The 19,033-nt window shown below is 39.7% G+C and overlaps 1 protein-coding gene across 1 annotated transcript in view; it reads left to right on the top strand.

The window, feature by feature from the left end:
* ntrk3a (neurotrophic tyrosine kinase, receptor, type 3a) overlaps window positions 1-18,524 on the top strand; it is a 182,832-nt gene extending 164,308 nt beyond the window's left edge. Inside the window, exons 16-18 of the mRNA XM_034141125.1 lie at window positions 1,692-1,935; window positions 8,811-8,969; window positions 12,713-18,524. Coding sequence (XP_033997016.1) covers window positions 1,692-1,935; window positions 8,811-8,969; window positions 12,713-12,898 — 589 coding nt within the window. The 3' untranslated portion in view covers window positions 12,899-18,524. The remainder of the gene's footprint in view (window positions 1-1,691; window positions 1,936-8,810; window positions 8,970-12,712) is intronic.
* Window positions 18,525-19,033: the final 509 nt, after the last annotated feature.

Here is a 19,033-nt window from a genome sequence, read left to right as displayed (position 1 = left end):
AGTGCGGCGGACATTGAAGCAAATTTCTGTAGAGGTACTACAACTTATGTTGACTTTCTTACGGAAAGAGACGTCTGTGAACCAGCATGTATTTTTTGGTTCAGCTAAATCAACTACCCAGTACCAACCCTTGAATAGCCTTTATTTAAATCAATAGGATCTACTAGCTGTAAAAAAGAAACCTCACAATATGGCCATTTTGGCTTTATGCACCACTGAGCAACTTTCATTGGAATAAATGAGCCCCACCTCCAACACTGTATCCAGTTCTCTTTATACATGCACTGTAACCCATTGCTCCATCCAAAAATGACATACTATTTGAACCTAATGGTCACCACTGTGCCACATCACTGACGCTCAAACAAAGTGCCACTGGCTAGAAGACATTTAGACGGTTCATTCTAGATGAATCATCATAAAGTAGACTGTGAGAGAGTCTCTTACTCACACTCAGTTAAAAATCATGGAATGAGGGAAGTTTTTTTGGCAACTCTGTCCTCTATTGCGAACATGTCCCTCTATCAGGACCATATCTATGGCCAGATCCAAGGGCCTGGTTAAAGGGGGCTTTGTAAATCTGGCAGAGCTAGTGTTATAGCTGCTGGATTTGACCCCCCCTCTGTAACTTTGGCCAGGATGGTCATCATTTCACCAAAATCACGCTGGTGTGTCTTATCCCCCTGTTGTTTAAGCAAACAAAAGCAATTTAGTTTGAGCCTATCAGGTGAAAAAATAAAGGGAGTGCTTCTAAATCTGGCAGAGCTGGCATTGTTGCTGCCGGATTTGGCACCCCCTCTGTAACTTCGGTCAGAATGGTCAAAATCTCACCAGAATCACACTGGTGTGAGTTATTCCCCTCTAGTTTACGCAAACATGAGCAATTGACTCTGAGCCTATCAAGGGAAATATTTACACCATGCTTATATTATTTGACTAATTACAGCCTGCACCGTACCCACTATACTTCCACATGCATTTTGACATTGTATGAACATAGACTGAACCAGTCCAAAAAATAATCCAATGAAATCACACCGTATACTGTATGAAATATCATAGGGTCGTTTTTGAAGTCGGCGGCCATCTTGGTGCTGATGCCACCCATCTTTTACTAATGCACAATATTTAGAGTAGGGACATTTGCTTTAGAGACCAAAACACTCTTTGGGTTGCACAATTCAAACATGTGAAGTTCTGCTGTAAAGTTGGAGATGAAAGTTAAATAAGTAACTTTTAGAAAAGTGACCAACCAAGGTACTAAAAGAGACATATTAAAGTGTGATTTATTTTTAAAAAACAACAGCGATTGTGAACTGAAATATGAATCGGCAAGCATTCAAAAAAAATTGAAAAAATAAAAATGCAATATATTATGAAAAGGGTTTGTCTTTGGGTTCGAACCATTCCAGTGCGGAAGTCTCTGACTTGTTTTTTCAATGAGCCAAAATTATTTTCACTAATATTTAAACAATGGCTGCTAAAAGGAAGCAAATCAAATTGGTTGTGTGTTTTTGAAAGTTGTCAGCAGTCATTTGCAATATACCCAATCTAGAGGTAATGGGCAACAAAACCAGCCATATCACCGTTTAAAAACAAAACTGTTAAGATACCTTAGACTGCCTGATTATGTCTCATACCTTCTCTGATCTAAAGTATTTCCTACGCTCACTCTCTACCTTCTCCCTCAGAGCCCACGGGCCGGACGCCTTGATCCTGGTGGACGGACAGCCTCTGCAGACCAATGGGGAGCTGGGTCTGTCGCAGATGCTTCACATAGCCAGTGAGATTGCAGCTGGGATGATCTACTTGGCGTCTCAACACTTTGTGCACCGTGATCTGGCAACAAGGAACTGCTTGGTGGGGAATGGCCTTCTGGTCAAAATAGGAGACTTTGGCATGTCCAGAGACATCTACAGCACAGATTATTACAGGGTAAGAAGAATATCTTTGTTTTCATGCAAAACACTCAAATTAAACACTACGCTTACACAGGACTCTAGATGTTTTGAAATCATGTTTGCAGTGCCAAATGAATGTGCCAGTATCAAACTGCGGGCGAAGACAGCAAACAGTTTGGTGCTAGGGTCATTGGTGTTACCATCATCAATAATGTCTTCCTAGTAAAAAAAAAAAAAAAATTTCATTTGTAATGTGTGTGATATTGAGTGTCCCAGGTTTCAAAAGTAGTCTGTTGACAGTGGGGTTTTTTTGCTCACAAAATGCTAAATCGCCATCACACTATGGCCGATTCCAAGATAGAATACAATCGAATTCCTTTATGGTCATTGCAACAAATAAAACAAATTGAAATAGCAACATGACACTGCATTTACACATCAAACGAGAATAGAAAACGATACATCTAAAAGATAAAATATTTGATGTGTCATGACAGACGGTGAGATTTTGAATTCTTGGTTGAATCAGCCAATAAATAGAGATATAAATCAAAAATGAATCTTAAATGTGTCTTTAACTGAATGTATTGTAGTGCTGATAGTATGTGTAAACAGTGCTGTTCAGTGTTTGACAGTATCCAGTTCACATATGGCTCTAGGGCAAAAGCTGTTTTGTATGTCCATTTGTTCGTCATTTAACGGACCTGAGGGCAGAAGATCAAACCGATGGCGTCCAGTATGGGATGGGTCTTTTATTATTTTGCCTGCTGAGGCAGGGTAGCTGAATGGGTCCTCCAGAGAGGGCAGTGAGCCGCCGATAATCTTCGACGGCCCTCTGCATTTTAATTTATTGCTATTTACATGGACTGTTTATGGTGGCCACGGCATAGTAGGTAGACGATTGGTGGTTCATTCCCCGGCTCCTCTAGTTGGCCTTTTGTGTTCTTAGGAAAGATTTTGACCAAAGTGCTCATGAATGTATGTCAATGACCAGGGCTGCACATAACTGGTGCGCAGGTGCGCATGCGCACCCCCTGCCAAAAAAGGAGCACCGGATCATTTGAAAAAAGCACATTTGCGCACGAACATTGAGAGAGAGAGAGAGAGAGAGAGAGAGAGAGAGAGAGAGAGAGATAAGAGGAGAGAGAGAGAGAGAGAGAGAGAGAGAAGAGAGGAGATAGAGAGAGGAGAGATAGAGAGAGAGAGAAGAGAGAGAAAGATCATAAAGAAGAATAAAAAGAGAGAGAGAGAGAGATATTTGCGATTGCATAAGAACTGGTAAGATAGCAGGGTTTTCCCACACATAGAACTTTACTTGGGCTGGGCCGCCAGGTATATTAACGGCCGCCAAAGTATAATTCGCGAGCCATTTAGGTTTAATTTTTTTAATCTGTCCGTGAGCGCGACGGCATCTACGATCCCTCGCTCTACCCCTCGCTATCGCGTGAAGGGTCTGCTTTATGCACTCCACACAGTAACCCTGCTGCGAGGCACGGGCGAACAGTTCATGAGCGTGCTCACTAGCGCACCTCCCCCCCCCCCCCCTTCATAAAGTCAAGTACCCCTCAAGAGGTCCGGTTTATTTCATTTTAAGGATGCGCACCAAGCAACATCTCCAGGTGCTCCTTTGAGAACCAGGGCAAAAGAGTTATGTGCAAACTTGTGTTAATGACCTTTAGATGATCAGTAAGTTGGCATCTTGTATTGAAGCCTTGCCATCAGTGTAGGGATGTGTGTGTGAAATAATACATGTTCACATGTGAAGCTATTTGAGTTGTCAGTGAGTAGAAAGGCGCTAGAAAGTCTGTCACATCACTTGTGTCACAACCATTCAAGATGCAGTCACAAAGTTCCACAGATATAATCCGGTCAAAATAAAGATCAAGGTCATAAATGGTTGCGGTCCAAGCAAGGCAGGGGGTAAAAAAACATTCTTCTGTCTGTGTAGAAGAGGTTTGTCTTCATAGAAAACGGCAACAGCAGCAAATAGGGATTTTCAGAAGACTCTTTCAGCGCTGTAATTGGCAGGGTGGGAAATAATTTGTTTTTGGCATTAAATGTCAAAGCCTCCGTTGAGTCCCATCCTCCTAAGTAGCTTCAGTGGACGGGTTTCTTTTTAATGGCTCCAACATCTCAGCAGGGCCGCTGGTAGACAGCAGCAGGAAAGGCTGACTGCATTTTTTATTCAACCTCTTGTATCAGCAGTGAACTGGTTCCCTTGTTTATATTGCATTCTCCTTGAGAAATGTCGCTGACATAACTTATTTTTCCTGTTTTTATTGACAGTCTAATTCCGTTCATGTCTTAGAAAGTAGAATCCCACATTCTGAACAGGCACACGTACACTCCCACTGGAGCTGATTAACATGCAGCCAAACTGACGGAAGATATCATTTTCCTTCGGAGGTTCTCCTCCATGTACAGACTGTTTGCCTGCAGTCAAACGGAACTCTGGGAACTCTGTGTGCAGCTCATACTGAGCAGATTGATCATCCAGAACTTCAGGGTCAAACAGAGTGCTAACCTTTGTCCTGCAAGCCTGTAGCTGTTCCCAATCGGGGCTTCAAACCGTAAAAATGTCAAAAAACTAAAGATGCAATCTCTACCCTTGTAGCAGCTCAGTTTTGAACATTGGACTTGGTTTTACTGCTTGACCTAAATGGCAAATGGACTGCATTTATATAGCGATTTTCCAGCATTTACGACCCCTCTAAGCGCTTTTACATACACAAGTCACCATTCACACACTTTTGGCCATGCCATTGGAGGTAATTTGGGGTTAATTATATTTACAAGGACATAACGAGAGGTGGACCGCAAGAACTGGAGATGGAACCACTGACCTTGCAAATGGTAGACAACCACCACCTTTTTTGTTATTTCTGAATAATAGTAAAAAAAAAAAAAGATTCAGTTAATGGTGGAATTAAACTTTTAAAACCTGGAAGCAGTGAATGTACTTGTGGATAATATGAATGAGTGAAACAATAATGCTGCATTCGCACAATACACAATTTGCTCTTTGCTCACCTAGAGGTTTTGGCGCAAAGCCTTGCGCTGAAAACAGACAGTTTAGTTTGGTTTCTTTACATACATACAGCTGTCATCTGATTGGCTGTGCAACAAGAGATCAGCGGTAATGAGGTCAAAGTTGAAATAATATGAACTTTGAGTGAGTAAACCTACTTGGCAATAAACCGACTCAGAAGAGATATATTATATTTCTAAAAAATATATCATATTTCATGTCATACACGTGTATTGAAGTGTGATGCTAATTGTACACAAGTAGCCAAAAGTCACAAAGCAAATTGACGAGGAGACATCGTTTAGACACATTAACAGCCTGTTAAAAGCTAAATGGGTAATGTCTAAAAGGACTACAGGATCTAAACTGGGGCGATACGCCAGCTATATTCTCCTTCCTTCCACAATGTAACTGTATCTTACAAGATAGTAAATGTAATGATTTCCCATTCACTGAGTTACACTTAGTAATAATCACCAACTTCAGATTCAAATAAAGTTGTATCAGTGCTTATGGAATATTGACAAAAATCACGATGGAAGAATGGGTGAAGGATGGCAGCCAAGAGGAAGAGGTGAATCAGGCTGTCAGTGGAGGAAGGAGGGGAGGATGGGGTGGCGTACAGGAAGGACGATTAGTCAGCGACACACTGGAGGTCATCCATTATGTGAGTCTTGATTAGGAAGCACATATTTGACTAAATTAGTCAAGCTGCTCTCTGATTTCACAGCAGTCGGGGAGCGGGCGAGAGCAGATGAATAATGATTCATCCACTGTCTGATCTACACACGGTTAGATAAGACTTTCCTCTCATATCCTCACCATCGTCATGTGTGATTAAAGGAAAAATCCTTAAAATTACAGAATCCACAGGAAGTGACTCAGTAGGCTGTATTGGGTATTTTATCAACCATTATTATCAATATTGAGGAGTCAGTTTTAAATTTGCAAACTCATTATGAAATGTCACAGGTTGCATCTGCTATTGATTTGCAGCCACTAGCTAGTGTTTTTCAAAGAACTTTGAAACTTAAATTTGTTTGTTTAACACTAGAACCGCCAGGGGTCGCTGTATACCTAAAACCACCAACAGGTAAAATGTACCCGCTATTAGAATGCATTGATTTTCAAGGTACAATGTTCTTTTATTTATCATACCAGAACACAGGGTTAACAGTGAGTTTTGATCGCACAGTGATGAAACTTATACCAATAGAATCTGTGGACTCTTTCATCTGATACCTAGTTCGTGCAGATAGCATGAAGTATAAAATATCGCTAACGTGAGTTATGTGCAAAGTGTCTCTATATCTCTCTCTCTATCTATATATCCATCTATCTATCTATCTCTCTCTCTCTCTCTCTCTATCTATCTATCTATATATATATCTATCTCTCCATCTATAAGGAACCGCAGTAGACAACAGGCGTTGCTATAGCAACACGTCATGTTTATGTTTAATGATCAATAGCGTGAAATCACTGCATTTTATATTACCCGCTGGCGCTGATGGGTATAAATGGCCATGTTTTTGGCCATTTTTTCAATCTGACTTCATATTGACAATTTTTAACAACAGAGGGTGCTACATAACACACTTTCAGGAAAAGTCAAAGACTGGGAGACTTGAATATTTTTATTGAAAAAAAGTTACATACAATCAGGAAAGAAGGTCATTTGTATGTCGGCTGTTAAAATCTAGGCTAAATAACAGTTACCATATCATGATCCTAGTTTTCTGTTTCCTGTTTTAATTTGAAAAGTATTCTCTCCCTGTGTCATATCTGTTTTTACTTCCTGTCTTTGTGTGTTTTCCCGACATTTTTGATTGTTTTGTCCTGGCCTTAATAGTTTCACCTGTTCCCCATTAGCCCAGCGATCACCTGACCTCCTGTACACCTGCACTTTATGCCCTCATTAGTTCAGATTCTATTTTAAGTCCTGGATTTCTGTTTAGTCATTGTTGCAGCATTTAATATCTTGTAACGTGAAGTTCTGTTTTGTCTTTTCCTGGTAAACCTTACATTTGAAGTATTTTCTGTAAAATGTTCCTGTTGCCTGCATTCTCCTGCAATAGGTGCATCTCAGCTCCAATGACAGAACATGAGAAAAACCATTACTGACATGTTTTATGAACCTGGATTTGATTCTGCTATTGCTGATGTAAACCTAAACTTGATCATCGCTTAATACTGCATGTGAAAATAACCCTCTATGGCTAAATCTGGCACATTTAGATGACGCGGTAAGTGCTAAGTCCCTACTTTATTAATAATAAATATGAAATGCAAAATAATGTTATCATTCGTGAGATTGAAACTCCATTGTGGATTCTTCTAATGTGTGTGGTGAACTTTCTTGTCAAATAAAATATTGTTTCCTAACTAGTGTGTTGGCAGTCTGACAACATTGCAAGACTTTTGGCTTTGGTATTACTTTGAATCTTACTATATACATGCTTTTCTTCTAGAAAATGCAATACAATGGTTCTGGTGCATTTTAACTGGTAATATAACAGTCTCAATGTTATACCGTTGCCTCTGTTACGCCTTTAACCTAAAATAAGAAACGTTAAAGGTCCCATGTCATGGCCATTTCTACTGATCATAATTCCATTGTTGAGGTATACTAAAATAGATTTCCATTGTGCAATTTTCCAAACTCACATTGGTTTCTCATACAGCATCTCTGTATAGTATGTGTATTCACTCTCTGTCCTAAACGGCTTGTTGGAGCTCCTGCCGCCCCCCCCTCCCTATGAGCCCAGTGTGCTCTGATTGGTCAGCTCGCCCACTCTGTTCTGATGAGTCCACCACCGTTACAGCGGAACATCAGTGATTATGTGTTACAATGGCGTTAGCAACCAGAAAATAACACCAGTAATGACAAACAGATGAGAATGCTGCGTGGGGTCTGGGTGCCGTGTTGGCGGGACGTTGCGGGGCTCGCTGCTGGAGCGGACAGTGTGAGCTGACGGGGGATCTGCAAGACAGCGAGACACAGCGAAACCCAGCCTGAACCCAGCCCGAGCACACACACACCTGCAGCCTGGCTGTGAGTCTGCGTGTGTGCTCAGAAAGAGCCTAGGCCGAGCCCCGCCGCGTCTCGCTTTCTAAGGCTGAGTTCAGGCTGAGAAATCCGCGGATCTGCAGCTGAGAAAAGATTGAGTGTGTGTGTGTGAGGAAGTCCGCGGATTGGTCCATTTGGAACAATCCGCGGAGACGTTACGTCACTATACCCAATACGTCACTGTACTTACTACACTATAAGAAGAAAACGATGGAAAAAGAAAAATCTCCAATGAGGCGTTCTGTTTGTCTTTTCTGTGTTAGAGTTTTACTCGCTACAGGGTGTACTTTGAGGGTTTGTGACTTTGCAGACCGTTAGCATAAAAAGCTACATAACACACAAGGGGACGGTTAATAACCGGAAAAGCATGACATGGGACCTTTAAAGTTCCGTTCTGGGGGTCATGTTGGTTTGGAGTTGGTGCAAAATGCAAACCAAGATATGTATCCCTTCCTTTACCTATTTCTTTGTAGATCAATGTCAAGGTCACACACTGGCCAAAGATAATCATTTATAATTATACTACTGTATTTTTCTTATATACCTTATTTTCATTGGACCAAGAGATTTGAAGATTTGAAACTGTGTAACGTGAAGTCCAATTTAGATTATAAATCCCATGGTCTGTCCCATAAACTTAATGTGAAAGAATAATTTTGTATGAGCGAGTTCCTGCATGGGAATGTGAGGAATGTGAATGTGTCAATTATCAAAAGTGTCAATGCTGGGAAAAGGCGTGTACAATATTCATAGACATTTCCAGATTCATCTTTGAAACCTTTTTCTCTTATATGTGTTGATATGTGTTCAGGTGGGAGGGCACACCATGCTGCCGATCCGCTGGATGCCTCCAGAGAGCATCATGTACAGGAAGTTCACCACGGAGAGCGACGTGTGGAGCTTCGGGGTGATCCTGTGGGAGATCTTCACATATGGCAAACAGCCATGGTTCCAGCTCGCCAATAATGAGGTATACTATCCACTTCTCATGTTTAAAGTTATGGTAGTCTGTATTAATTAACTTAAGACTTGTATTACCTACCAATAGGGACCAGATCAAGGGAAAGTAGAGTTTGCAGATTTGGCCATCATTCCTACAACTTAGATTAACATTTGTGTGAGGAAGCGTAACTGCTTGATATAATTACATTTTTAGTTTATTTGTCGTACGAAGCCTGCAATCTGAAAATTAAAGTTTAATTTATATAACAGAATTGACCCGCTTTGGAGATACATTTGGACAGCAATCAATTCATTTCATGTAGTCACTTCATCAAGGCTTCTACAGTCTGTGATCAGTGTACAGTGGCGTAATGAAAGATGTATTTAAGAGGAATCTAAAAACTTTAAAATAAACGTACATGAATGGAGGAAAATGAGAAGGTGGACAGATGACAGTTAATGATGAAGTTGTCAAGACTAATTAAAATTAAACCGTCGGTTATCTCCCAAGTACTGAAGGTGTTTTAAGAACCATACTCACATTTCTTTAATTGCTCACTACCTGAAGAACAAGGCTGTTTTTTGTTTGCAAGGAGAAACATGTTGAGTGGTGAGTGAGTGTAGGGAGAGTCCTGTCCTTTTAGTGAGAAGGCCCATTTTGTAGGACCAGACAGGAAGCCAGCTCAGCAGCTGCTGTTGGTATTGAGTGAGTTTGTATTGATGAACAGGCCTTAATCCCTGCTGATTCACTAAATCTGTTTGTGCTCTTGGGAAATATAAAGAGAATTGTGACGTTCGAGTAATGCAGAAATCAGAAAGAGATCATTTCGATAAACAGTCACACAAACACCATATTGTAGAACCACATTGGTTTGAGGAGTCCTCTGCAGACTTCATTGGCCCTGTTCTGATATCGATGCACCTAGTGGCTTCTCAAATCAGTATCTATGTGTCAGTTATATAACAAACAGAAAGAAAAATATCTCTATTTCAGTTTAGGCCTTTACAGATAGCAGTAAATCATGTATTTCTTGTCTAAAAGTCTGTTTTCCAACCATCGGGGGAGATCATTATGTATTTCAATTTGTATTACAGAAGAAACGCAAAACAATATAGGTTGTATTTCTATTCTTACTCTCACTACCTGGTCAAATTCCTTGAGGGTAGACAATGTCATGTGGAAAGTGACAGTGAGGCACTTTAAATGATTGCAAAGGAAAACAAAGAGGAAATGAAGCATTTGCAAAAAGTGCTGAGCGTAAGGAAAAACATAATAGACCCTCTTAGACTGCAGGGAGCAACAGATATGTCTGAGCTAGTCTCACGGAATATTAAAGGTCCAAGCAGCAATACTGTGAGTTCACAGCATTCAACGCAATTTCACCATATCCTCATTGAGATAATGATAACAATAATTTGTAATTAAAAAAATGGATGCATTTCAGTGCAACAGCAACAACAATATATTTTTAGATCAACCTTTGATTATGGTTAATTTTAGAAATGTTTCACTTGCACTGACTGATAAACAGCCCTTATCGTTTTTCCCAAGCTACAGTAGACGTGATATAACTTCAGCGCTGTTACTATGGGGATGGAAACGTTCTGTTTACACGTCAATGACGCAGAGCTACAGTAATGCAAAAGTGGGCTTGGTTAAATCTTAATTGAGTTGGTAAAACGATAGATGCGTACCGTCCCTGTCCAAGGGTATTTTGGTAGCAGCTGAAGATGCTCTACAGGTTTCCTCGCTTTGATCAGTGGGCACTGTGGTTTCCTCTATTTGATTCATGAGTCAAGGTTTGATGGGAATCGTACAGACAACCAGCTGCCATCACTATAGTTATTTTCCAACACAACTTTTTCTGCATCATGCCTTAGAGACAATTTTATTATCTGTTACCGGTGTATAAAATTGCCTATGAAGATTGATCTTTTACTGACTATACCTTGGACATCTAAAATTATCTTTATTTGTTCCTATGTCTTTTCATGCATCTATCTCAATGTTACGGTTGTTTTTGAATACTTCCCACTAGTGATGTGTCTTTTAAGTGAACGACGGGAGCCGGCTCGTTTAGATATTTTTTTGTTAAGTAATACAAGACAGAATGATATGATGATCTCCGCGCTACGGGTGCTCCGTGCATGCATGCAGTGACATGTAATATCCAAGGATTAGAGACTGTTGGATGCTGCTGTTTTGAGCATTGCAATATATTTATTTTCACTATGTTATTTATTTATGATTATCTTTATTGCTCAGCAAAGATTTGATGTCAGCTGTTGCTGTCTTTTTTTTTTAGTTAATACTGAAATAGAGCCCTGCGGTTTTGTTAGGGTTTTTCTTTAAATACAATTTTAAAATGTCGATACAGTAGCCCCTTTTTTTAAATGTCTATGCTTACGTTTTTATAGATGTTGCTATCTGCTTTGTGTAGCGTGGTTCTACAAGCAAGTCAGTGCATTCATTGGGTGGTATCAGAGAGTTACAAGGGTCTGTAAATGCAATGAAAACAATTGGCCACAGCAAATAATTTATATTAAAAATGTAATTTTCACTTTTGAATACTTCAGTACAAAGGATGTATTGAACAATTTAATTGATATATGTGCACACATATAAATAATTTGTCAAAACAGGGCTAAATTTGATTATAAAAGGTGTATGTGGTCAAATGAAGAGCCGTTTGGGAGCTGAAAGAGCCGGCTCTTCTTGGTGAGCCGAGCCAAATGATCCAGCTCACTAAAAAGAGCCGGAATTCCCATCACTACTTCCCACACCGAGCATCTTTGACCGTATTGTAGGTCTGAAGTAGTACGTTTTAGGAGTAAGAAGATCTAGGCAACCCCAAAATAGTTTTAGGATAGTTCCCCCAGGTCTGGTTTGAAGCCTATGGCTTCAATACAGATTTTTAACTGAATATACCTCCAAAATATTTTCTCTTTTGGTAACATTTTTTAATAAGCTCCTAATAGGACAAAAACACACTATCCTTAAACAGGTGAAACTTCTCTCAAGCCAGGATTCCAACAGGCATGCTGTCTTTCCTGTTATATTAGATGGATAATTCCAAATGTAGATGCTCCTATTTCCTCTATTAAGATATCCTGAGTATCTTATGTTATTTAGCCTACACTTCTCTGAAATGTTGCAATATTGGATTCCTCTTCTCAACAACCCGACTACTACCACTCGTCTTGGCTCAAGTCTCTCGTCTTGGCTCAAACTTGTGAATTCACAGTGACCATCTTAACAGACAAAAATATTGTGTTTTTATACAACACTGGATGTCGGGATAGTGGTGGTCTAATGGATAGTGAGGTGGGCTGAAGATCGGAAGGTTGTGAGTTCCCGCCAGGAACACCACCACTAGTGTGCCCTTGAGTAAGGCACTTAGTCCTTAGTTACTCCAGGGAGAATGTCCCTGTAATTGGTAATTGTAAGTCGCTTTGGATAAAAGCGTCAGCTAAATTAAATGTAATGTAATATGCTAGACTTATCTACCTGCATCAAAAAGTTTTAACACTTAAATAAAAAGCAGTCGCTGGTAAGCGAATTCAAATTCCTCCTGAGTGTTCAGTGTTCAGTGTGAGCTACAATCGCTGCCTGTCAAATGACCCGTAACCGTGACAGATTGTGTGTGTTACTCTTTATATGTGATGTATTCTTTTATAACCAGCACTTTTGTGAATAAGAACATACGTTATGTCTTGTTTAAGTGTGGAATTTTCACCACATTTAACACTGTGTTTTCTCTGTCCTCCCAGGTGATTGAGTGCATAACTCAGGGGAGGGTACTGGAGCGCCCCAGGGTCTGTCCCAATGAAATCTACGACATGATGTTGGGTTGCTGGCAAAGAGAGCCCCAACAGCGCCACAATATTAAAGACATTCAGAAAATGCTGTTTACTATGATGAAATCCACACCGGTCTATCTGGACATACTGGGATAGGAATCGATTATGAGGGGAAAGGAAGCTGGATGTATTCCAATTTGGACTAGACATTTACTGCAATAGAAATGAGTACACTTGATCGGAAAGAAAATAAATGTCTTGGAGCGGAAGCCTGGACTGGACTCACAGCAGTATGTGATGGAAACGTGATTTGGGATTTAGGAACTGACTGTTCCTAACATCCAACTGCCTGACAGATAAGGATTGGAAAGGACAAACTAAAGTGAAGTACTTTGCGTTGAACTAGATTGGAATGAACCGGATTACATTGCATTGCATCAAATTATAATCAAAGGAAATGTCTTTGACCTTGCCTAAATTGGTCGGGGCTTGTTTGGTCCAGTCTTGCTCCATTTCGAACAAACTCATGTTCAAAGAATGGACTATGAAGATTGGATTGCATCACACCGGACTGAACTGGAATAACCTGATTGTACTGGTCTGGTAGAGTTTGATTTCTTATCCTTTTTAGGTATCATCATTTCCTGTCCTTTACATCTTCATTTCAGCCCGTCTAAATCAGTGCAGCTTCTGTTCTACCTTGATGAAGCCTGGTAGAATCTGGCTGAAACTTGGAATATTTAAAAAAAAAAAACAAGACCTAGATTGTATTGAGCTTTCCCTAAACACTTTTTATCTTTGTCCCTTAATACGTCAGATAAGGGTTGGTTTGGCTCAACTAGCTTGGTTTCAACAACCCTACATTAGAGCAATCTTGATTGGTAATTCTTATTTGGCTTGTCCTTTTGCCTGGTCCTCAAACAGGAAATCACCTTCAACTTCTTCTGTGTAGTATAGAAGAAGTTCAGAGGGAGAACCTGTATACAGTAATCTAAAGAAATGTTTTAGCGATTTTAAAATAAGATACTTGTGTGTTCTAGGACATCGTTCCCAGGCTTGTCTATTTGCCTTGAAAATTGTACATGCCTTGGTCTTGCCATTGTTGCTGGCCAGATCGGACCTAATGTCCTTCATGTAGAACTGGAACGTTTTTTATGGTAAACATTCCCGAAGATCTTCATGATTCTTCACAGACGGATCTGCTAAAAATGTCTGCTAGGTAAATCTGTTAGGACCTACTTTTGGGTGAGGTTCAACACTGTTCATTGGAACATTGAAAAAGTGGGTTAACAAGAACGGACAGAACGCATAAGTCAAACAGCAGCTACTGTGTTTTTAAGTGGCAGTCTATTTCAGCACGCTTCAATGTTTCATCTCCAAAGCCTTCATAGATACACCTTCTAGTACTGGACTCCTGTTACCCCACTGAGCGGTTAACTTCTGGACCAGCCTGACCGGACCTTCCAATCCTGAGCCTGGAGGTGTGGCCTGAGTGACCGTCTGTCGCCATAGAGATGGACCTAAGTGCCTCCTACTTCTTTCTAAACACTTGGAACTTAAAAATATTAGTCTTAAAAAAAAGAGCGCTTTTACATTTTGTTTACCTGCTTAACAATTGTTCACTAGCTGTAAACCTTCCTCGTTTTTCTTACAAACTTTCAGCAGTCAATGTATTGCAAAACTAAAAAATTCAAAAACAGGATAAAATTATGAAAATATGAAGAAAAAATGTAACCCATGGGGAATAAGCAAACATGAACAAAAGCAAGCTTTTTGTACTAGCTTTACAAGAATGTTGGAGGTGAAGTTACGTTTTCTGTTTTTAAAATAATTCATATTCTATATATTTTTAATTTTTTTTTATCTCAAATCAAAGAGTGGACCTCTGCCATGCTCCAAAGCCATTGGAATATTCTGCCACCGGGTAGGAAAGAACTGATCACCACTGAAAGACAAACACTTGGCTGGGATTAAGCTTTCCAGGATTACTCAAAAGAAGCCTTTTTGTGTAGTGTTACATACCTGGATCCACTCTGACGTCAGCGAGCTGTTTGGCAACAGGAAGCCAAAACTGAACGGTGACAACGGAGCTACCAGTCAATGAACAAAATCTTTTTTAACAGAATGTATATATTGTAAATCTCTGTCTTAAGATATGTTAACTTATTTACTTTCTCCAGTTCGATTATTTTAAGCTTCTCGATGTGTTGTTATATGGTTCAGTGAAAGCCAATAGTTATTTTGATAATCTTTCCTTCTAGTTGTAATTACTGGTATTATTTACTTTATGTAGTCATGCAATGTCTTTTCAGCATTTTAATAAGATAATCAACATTTAAATCATCTCTGTTCATTGTATTTTTTGTTGCTTATTTTGTTTTCTCATGTATTTATCAGGGCAGTAGATGAGGAAAGATGTGCAGTTATGGGCCATTGTTTTATTATCCTGCTCAGAGTGCAAGTATTGCTCTAGGTTAATGTTTTTAAAGCAACAGTGAACAGTGTTTTGCCTATTTAGGATATGGAACCATGGAAAAAGAACTACTAGTCAAGCTCCCAAACTAGCAAAATTCCCCACAATCTTCTAGCAGAACTCAATATTTGGCTTATATTTTGGCCACTTTGGGATCCCTTTTCCATTATATTACACTGTACATTTTTTATGTTATACTGAATGTTTGATCTAATACAGTTTGGCTACCTGGTTTGCAATTAATTATGATCAGAAAAGCACTGAGAGGCTTTAATAAAAACGGTGGTGTTTGCCGTTTTGCCAGATACTTCTAATATACTGTATACTGTATATAGTTAGCCTCACTCAACTGAGCGTGCAGATATCTGTCTACGTCCTAACATACTCATTACATTATGATTTACTATACACCCATTTGCGACCTATGCCATTGGTCCAATCTCAGCAGGAATGACCAAACAGGGCAGGAGGTCATTAGCTAAACATTCTATACAGGTTTGATATTCTGTCAAAGGGCATTTGATCATAGCCCATAACAATTAGTAAAAACTGTTTCTCACTAGACTCAATGACACCGACCAGCAATCAAAAGCCAATGCTCTGTCTATTAGCTTGACACACAAAACCCATACTTAACTGTGGATGAGTCAGATTAACAGCAACATGACTGCTCAATGTGTGTCCTACACTAAGCCATACCTGTATTAAGGTGTCACCTGTGTAAAGGTAAAGAACACGTCCAAAGGCCACAGTGGGAAAATAACTAAGAAAGGTTTGATGGTCTGATACTGTAGCTGTCGGATATCTATAAGTAAGCCACTGTCATACTATTCTGTGAACTGTTGTTTGATAATCATGTAACCAATGTCGTTGTCTCAGAAATAGTTTCTCAAAGGGACCTTTGTGTTAAAATAATTGAACTTCGGATACACTTGGCATTATCTTTGTAACTGAGAGTGCCCCGGAAGCTCACCAGGAAGTGCGGAAATCTGTGCATTTCATATAAATGTACCAAGATTGAGCAGATGCATACACCTGTGCTGTCTGGGAAGATGTTTTGGTTAAGTCTGATTCCAATGCGTATATGTGCCGACTTGCGTTGTAAGTATTAAATTACACATTTATGTAAAACATTACAACCACAATGTCAGGACGAAATAGAGCCAAAGTTATCTTACAGATTGTTTGAAACATCAGTGAAAACTTTTCCGGCATATCTTTTTAAACCCTTTCAAGAACTACAGTATGATACCATTTCTAGTGTTATTTAAAGTGGTTATTTTTGGGTTGAACTGTTACCATGTCTATTTCTCACAAGCATGAATATTATGAAGATGGAACTTAAGGAGCGACAGGAAACTTCCGCTTCAGTAGCTCTTCGTCCTATGTGCAGCAGCTAACAGATTCCTTGTCTTCACACAACTGAAAATGTCTGTTGGAAAATAAGACAATTTAAAATTGGTTGTGGATTGGCGGCATTCATTGCATTTAGTGCTTACTGTGATATTATTTCTCGAGATGTCCTCCAGGAAGTAAGGCTTTACCAGGTTTACTAGTTGCCATGGGGGGAGCAGCTTTATTAGAACATGCTTGGTTTACAAGCTAATGTGAACCACTTTCTATATGAGCAGAAAAGGTCTTTGGACTGTGTGTGTCGTACGGAGGTCTTTGCATAATGGGAGTTCAGTGTGTGCTCATTACCCTAGGGTCGCTTGTAACTAAATACGCCCAGCCATTGTTATACTGTATTTGACTTTGCCATTAAAAAGCGCTCGCTAATGGTGACGCAACAATTTGCTTTACTTTATCAGCAAAACTGATTTTGACAAAATCCTACAGTGGCAACCATGACACCATTTTTATTTTCTTTGTCAAATGAATTTGTTATGTCAGTACTGCTGGTGAAAGAATACTCTGGTAGTGCTAAATTAGAAATCAGTAGTAATATATACAGAGTTTCTCCTTTGGCATAGCAAAACCTGAAAAAGCTCTGGGTTGGAAAACATAACTTGCTAGATGCTAGAGTTAGGGTTAACTTTTTTACTATGTTTAAAGTAGATTAAATGAAAAATGCCTTTTAAACACTTTTACATCACAATCCCCTGTCATATTGTGCATCATTTTTGTATGTTTATATCCAAGGCCAATCATCCTTTTGTTGTATAAAACAAAATGACTTCTGCTCACGTAATCTAGTGCCAACCAACTTCAACCAATGATATTGTGTCATCAATCCATTAATTAATCTGACCAATTTGGGGTGTGTGTGGAGCCAGTTCTCTGTAGCTTTTAACCATGCAACATTCTAGGTGTTCCATCTTTTTAGCAGTCCACCATTTAGATTCAACATCCAAGGCCAATGTAAGAAGTAGCCTGCCTCTCGTAGTGAATTGAAAAAGTCATGGTGTTGAGAGAGGGGTGGTAGATGGACAGGTAGCACACCCGATTTTCTGGGGTTTGTGGTTGTTTCGAACCCCGAATTGTTTGGTGTGTAACTTTGACCACATAAAAGTTGCAATGAACAAATAATCAATTCAAAAACCCTGTCACTGAAAGTTAAAAAATGTTGGTATTGAAAGGAATTCAGGTCCGATCAATATCAACATTCTTTCTGGGGGTAGAGATAATCTGCGGTCAAATTCTTCCTTTGACCAAAAAGGAGGGGCAGAAATATTGTATATGGAAATCTACGAATTGCCAGTACGTTTTAGGGGTGTAGTCTTTGTGAGACCCGATGGTCTTGTTGTGGGAGGTTTAGCCTACTAGCCTTCAGGACTCTTGAGGAATAAAATGAGGTAGTCTGGCCAAGAGCGTCTAGTAACACCCAATTAAGTTTCTGAGTTCTCCTGTTTACATAGACCCGAGGCCCTTCTGGACCCCTTTTAAAATCCCTATTAGCATGCTGCTCTAGTACATGTGAGCTTCCTGGAGGACAAAACCGGTATTTAAAACACCTCAAACTCTCAAATATACCGACTCATCACGCTGCTAATGTGTCCTGTATGATCACAGCATTTTTATTTTCCTCAGTTTTTCCATGCTATTATTCATTCTGACATGCTCATGTAGTCTTCTCCTTTCCTAAAGCGTTTTCCTGCATCATGTTTCCAATATAAAGTATTTAAGCCATCATTACTCAATAATAATTCAGTGTCTTCTCTTATGCTCTCTCTCTGGGGAACGTGTTGTGTACGTGTATCTGTCTCCATGCTATCATTTATAACTATGTATTAATAATTTGACAACTTGTACAATGTCTTTTTAAAAAGCTGAGATGTGGTGAACTTCTAAGGTGGCTTCATGTATGATTCTGACTCATTAAACATTTCTTCATCTTTGATCATCTTTGTCGTTCCTTCAACGACGCCTTGTTCAACAAAAGTAAGAGATTGTCTTACTTATTCTTACTTGCGGTCCTCCGACACGGGCCTGCTCTCCATCCCTCGCTCTCGCCTTCGTACTGTGGGTGACAGGGCGTTCAGTGTTGCGGCCCCCACCCTCTGGAATGCACTTCCTCCTGAGATCCGGAACGCTGCCTCACTGGACATCTTCAAATCCTCACTAAAAACGCATCTGTTCACCATGGCCTTCGGACCCTAGTCCTTTCCTGGTCCCCTGGCTTCCTTTATTTTATTTTATTTTGTTCTTGTTCTGTTCGCTCCTCATTGTCTGTTTTGTTTTGTCTGTCCACCATGTACAGCGACCTTGGGTCCTGTGAAAGGCACTTTATAAATTCCATTTATTATTATTATTATTACTTAAAGGTCCCCTTTCCCTCCTGATCCAAGTATGTGAAGCCGCTCAAAAAATGGGTGGGT

Source organism: Trematomus bernacchii, unplaced genomic scaffold (genome assembly GCF_902827165.1).
Source record: "Trematomus bernacchii unplaced genomic scaffold, fTreBer1.1, whole genome shotgun sequence".
In the NCBI taxonomy this organism is placed as follows: Eukaryota; Metazoa; Chordata; class Actinopteri; order Perciformes; family Nototheniidae; genus Trematomus; species Trematomus bernacchii.
This window is presented reverse-complemented; position numbering and strand designations above follow the sequence as displayed.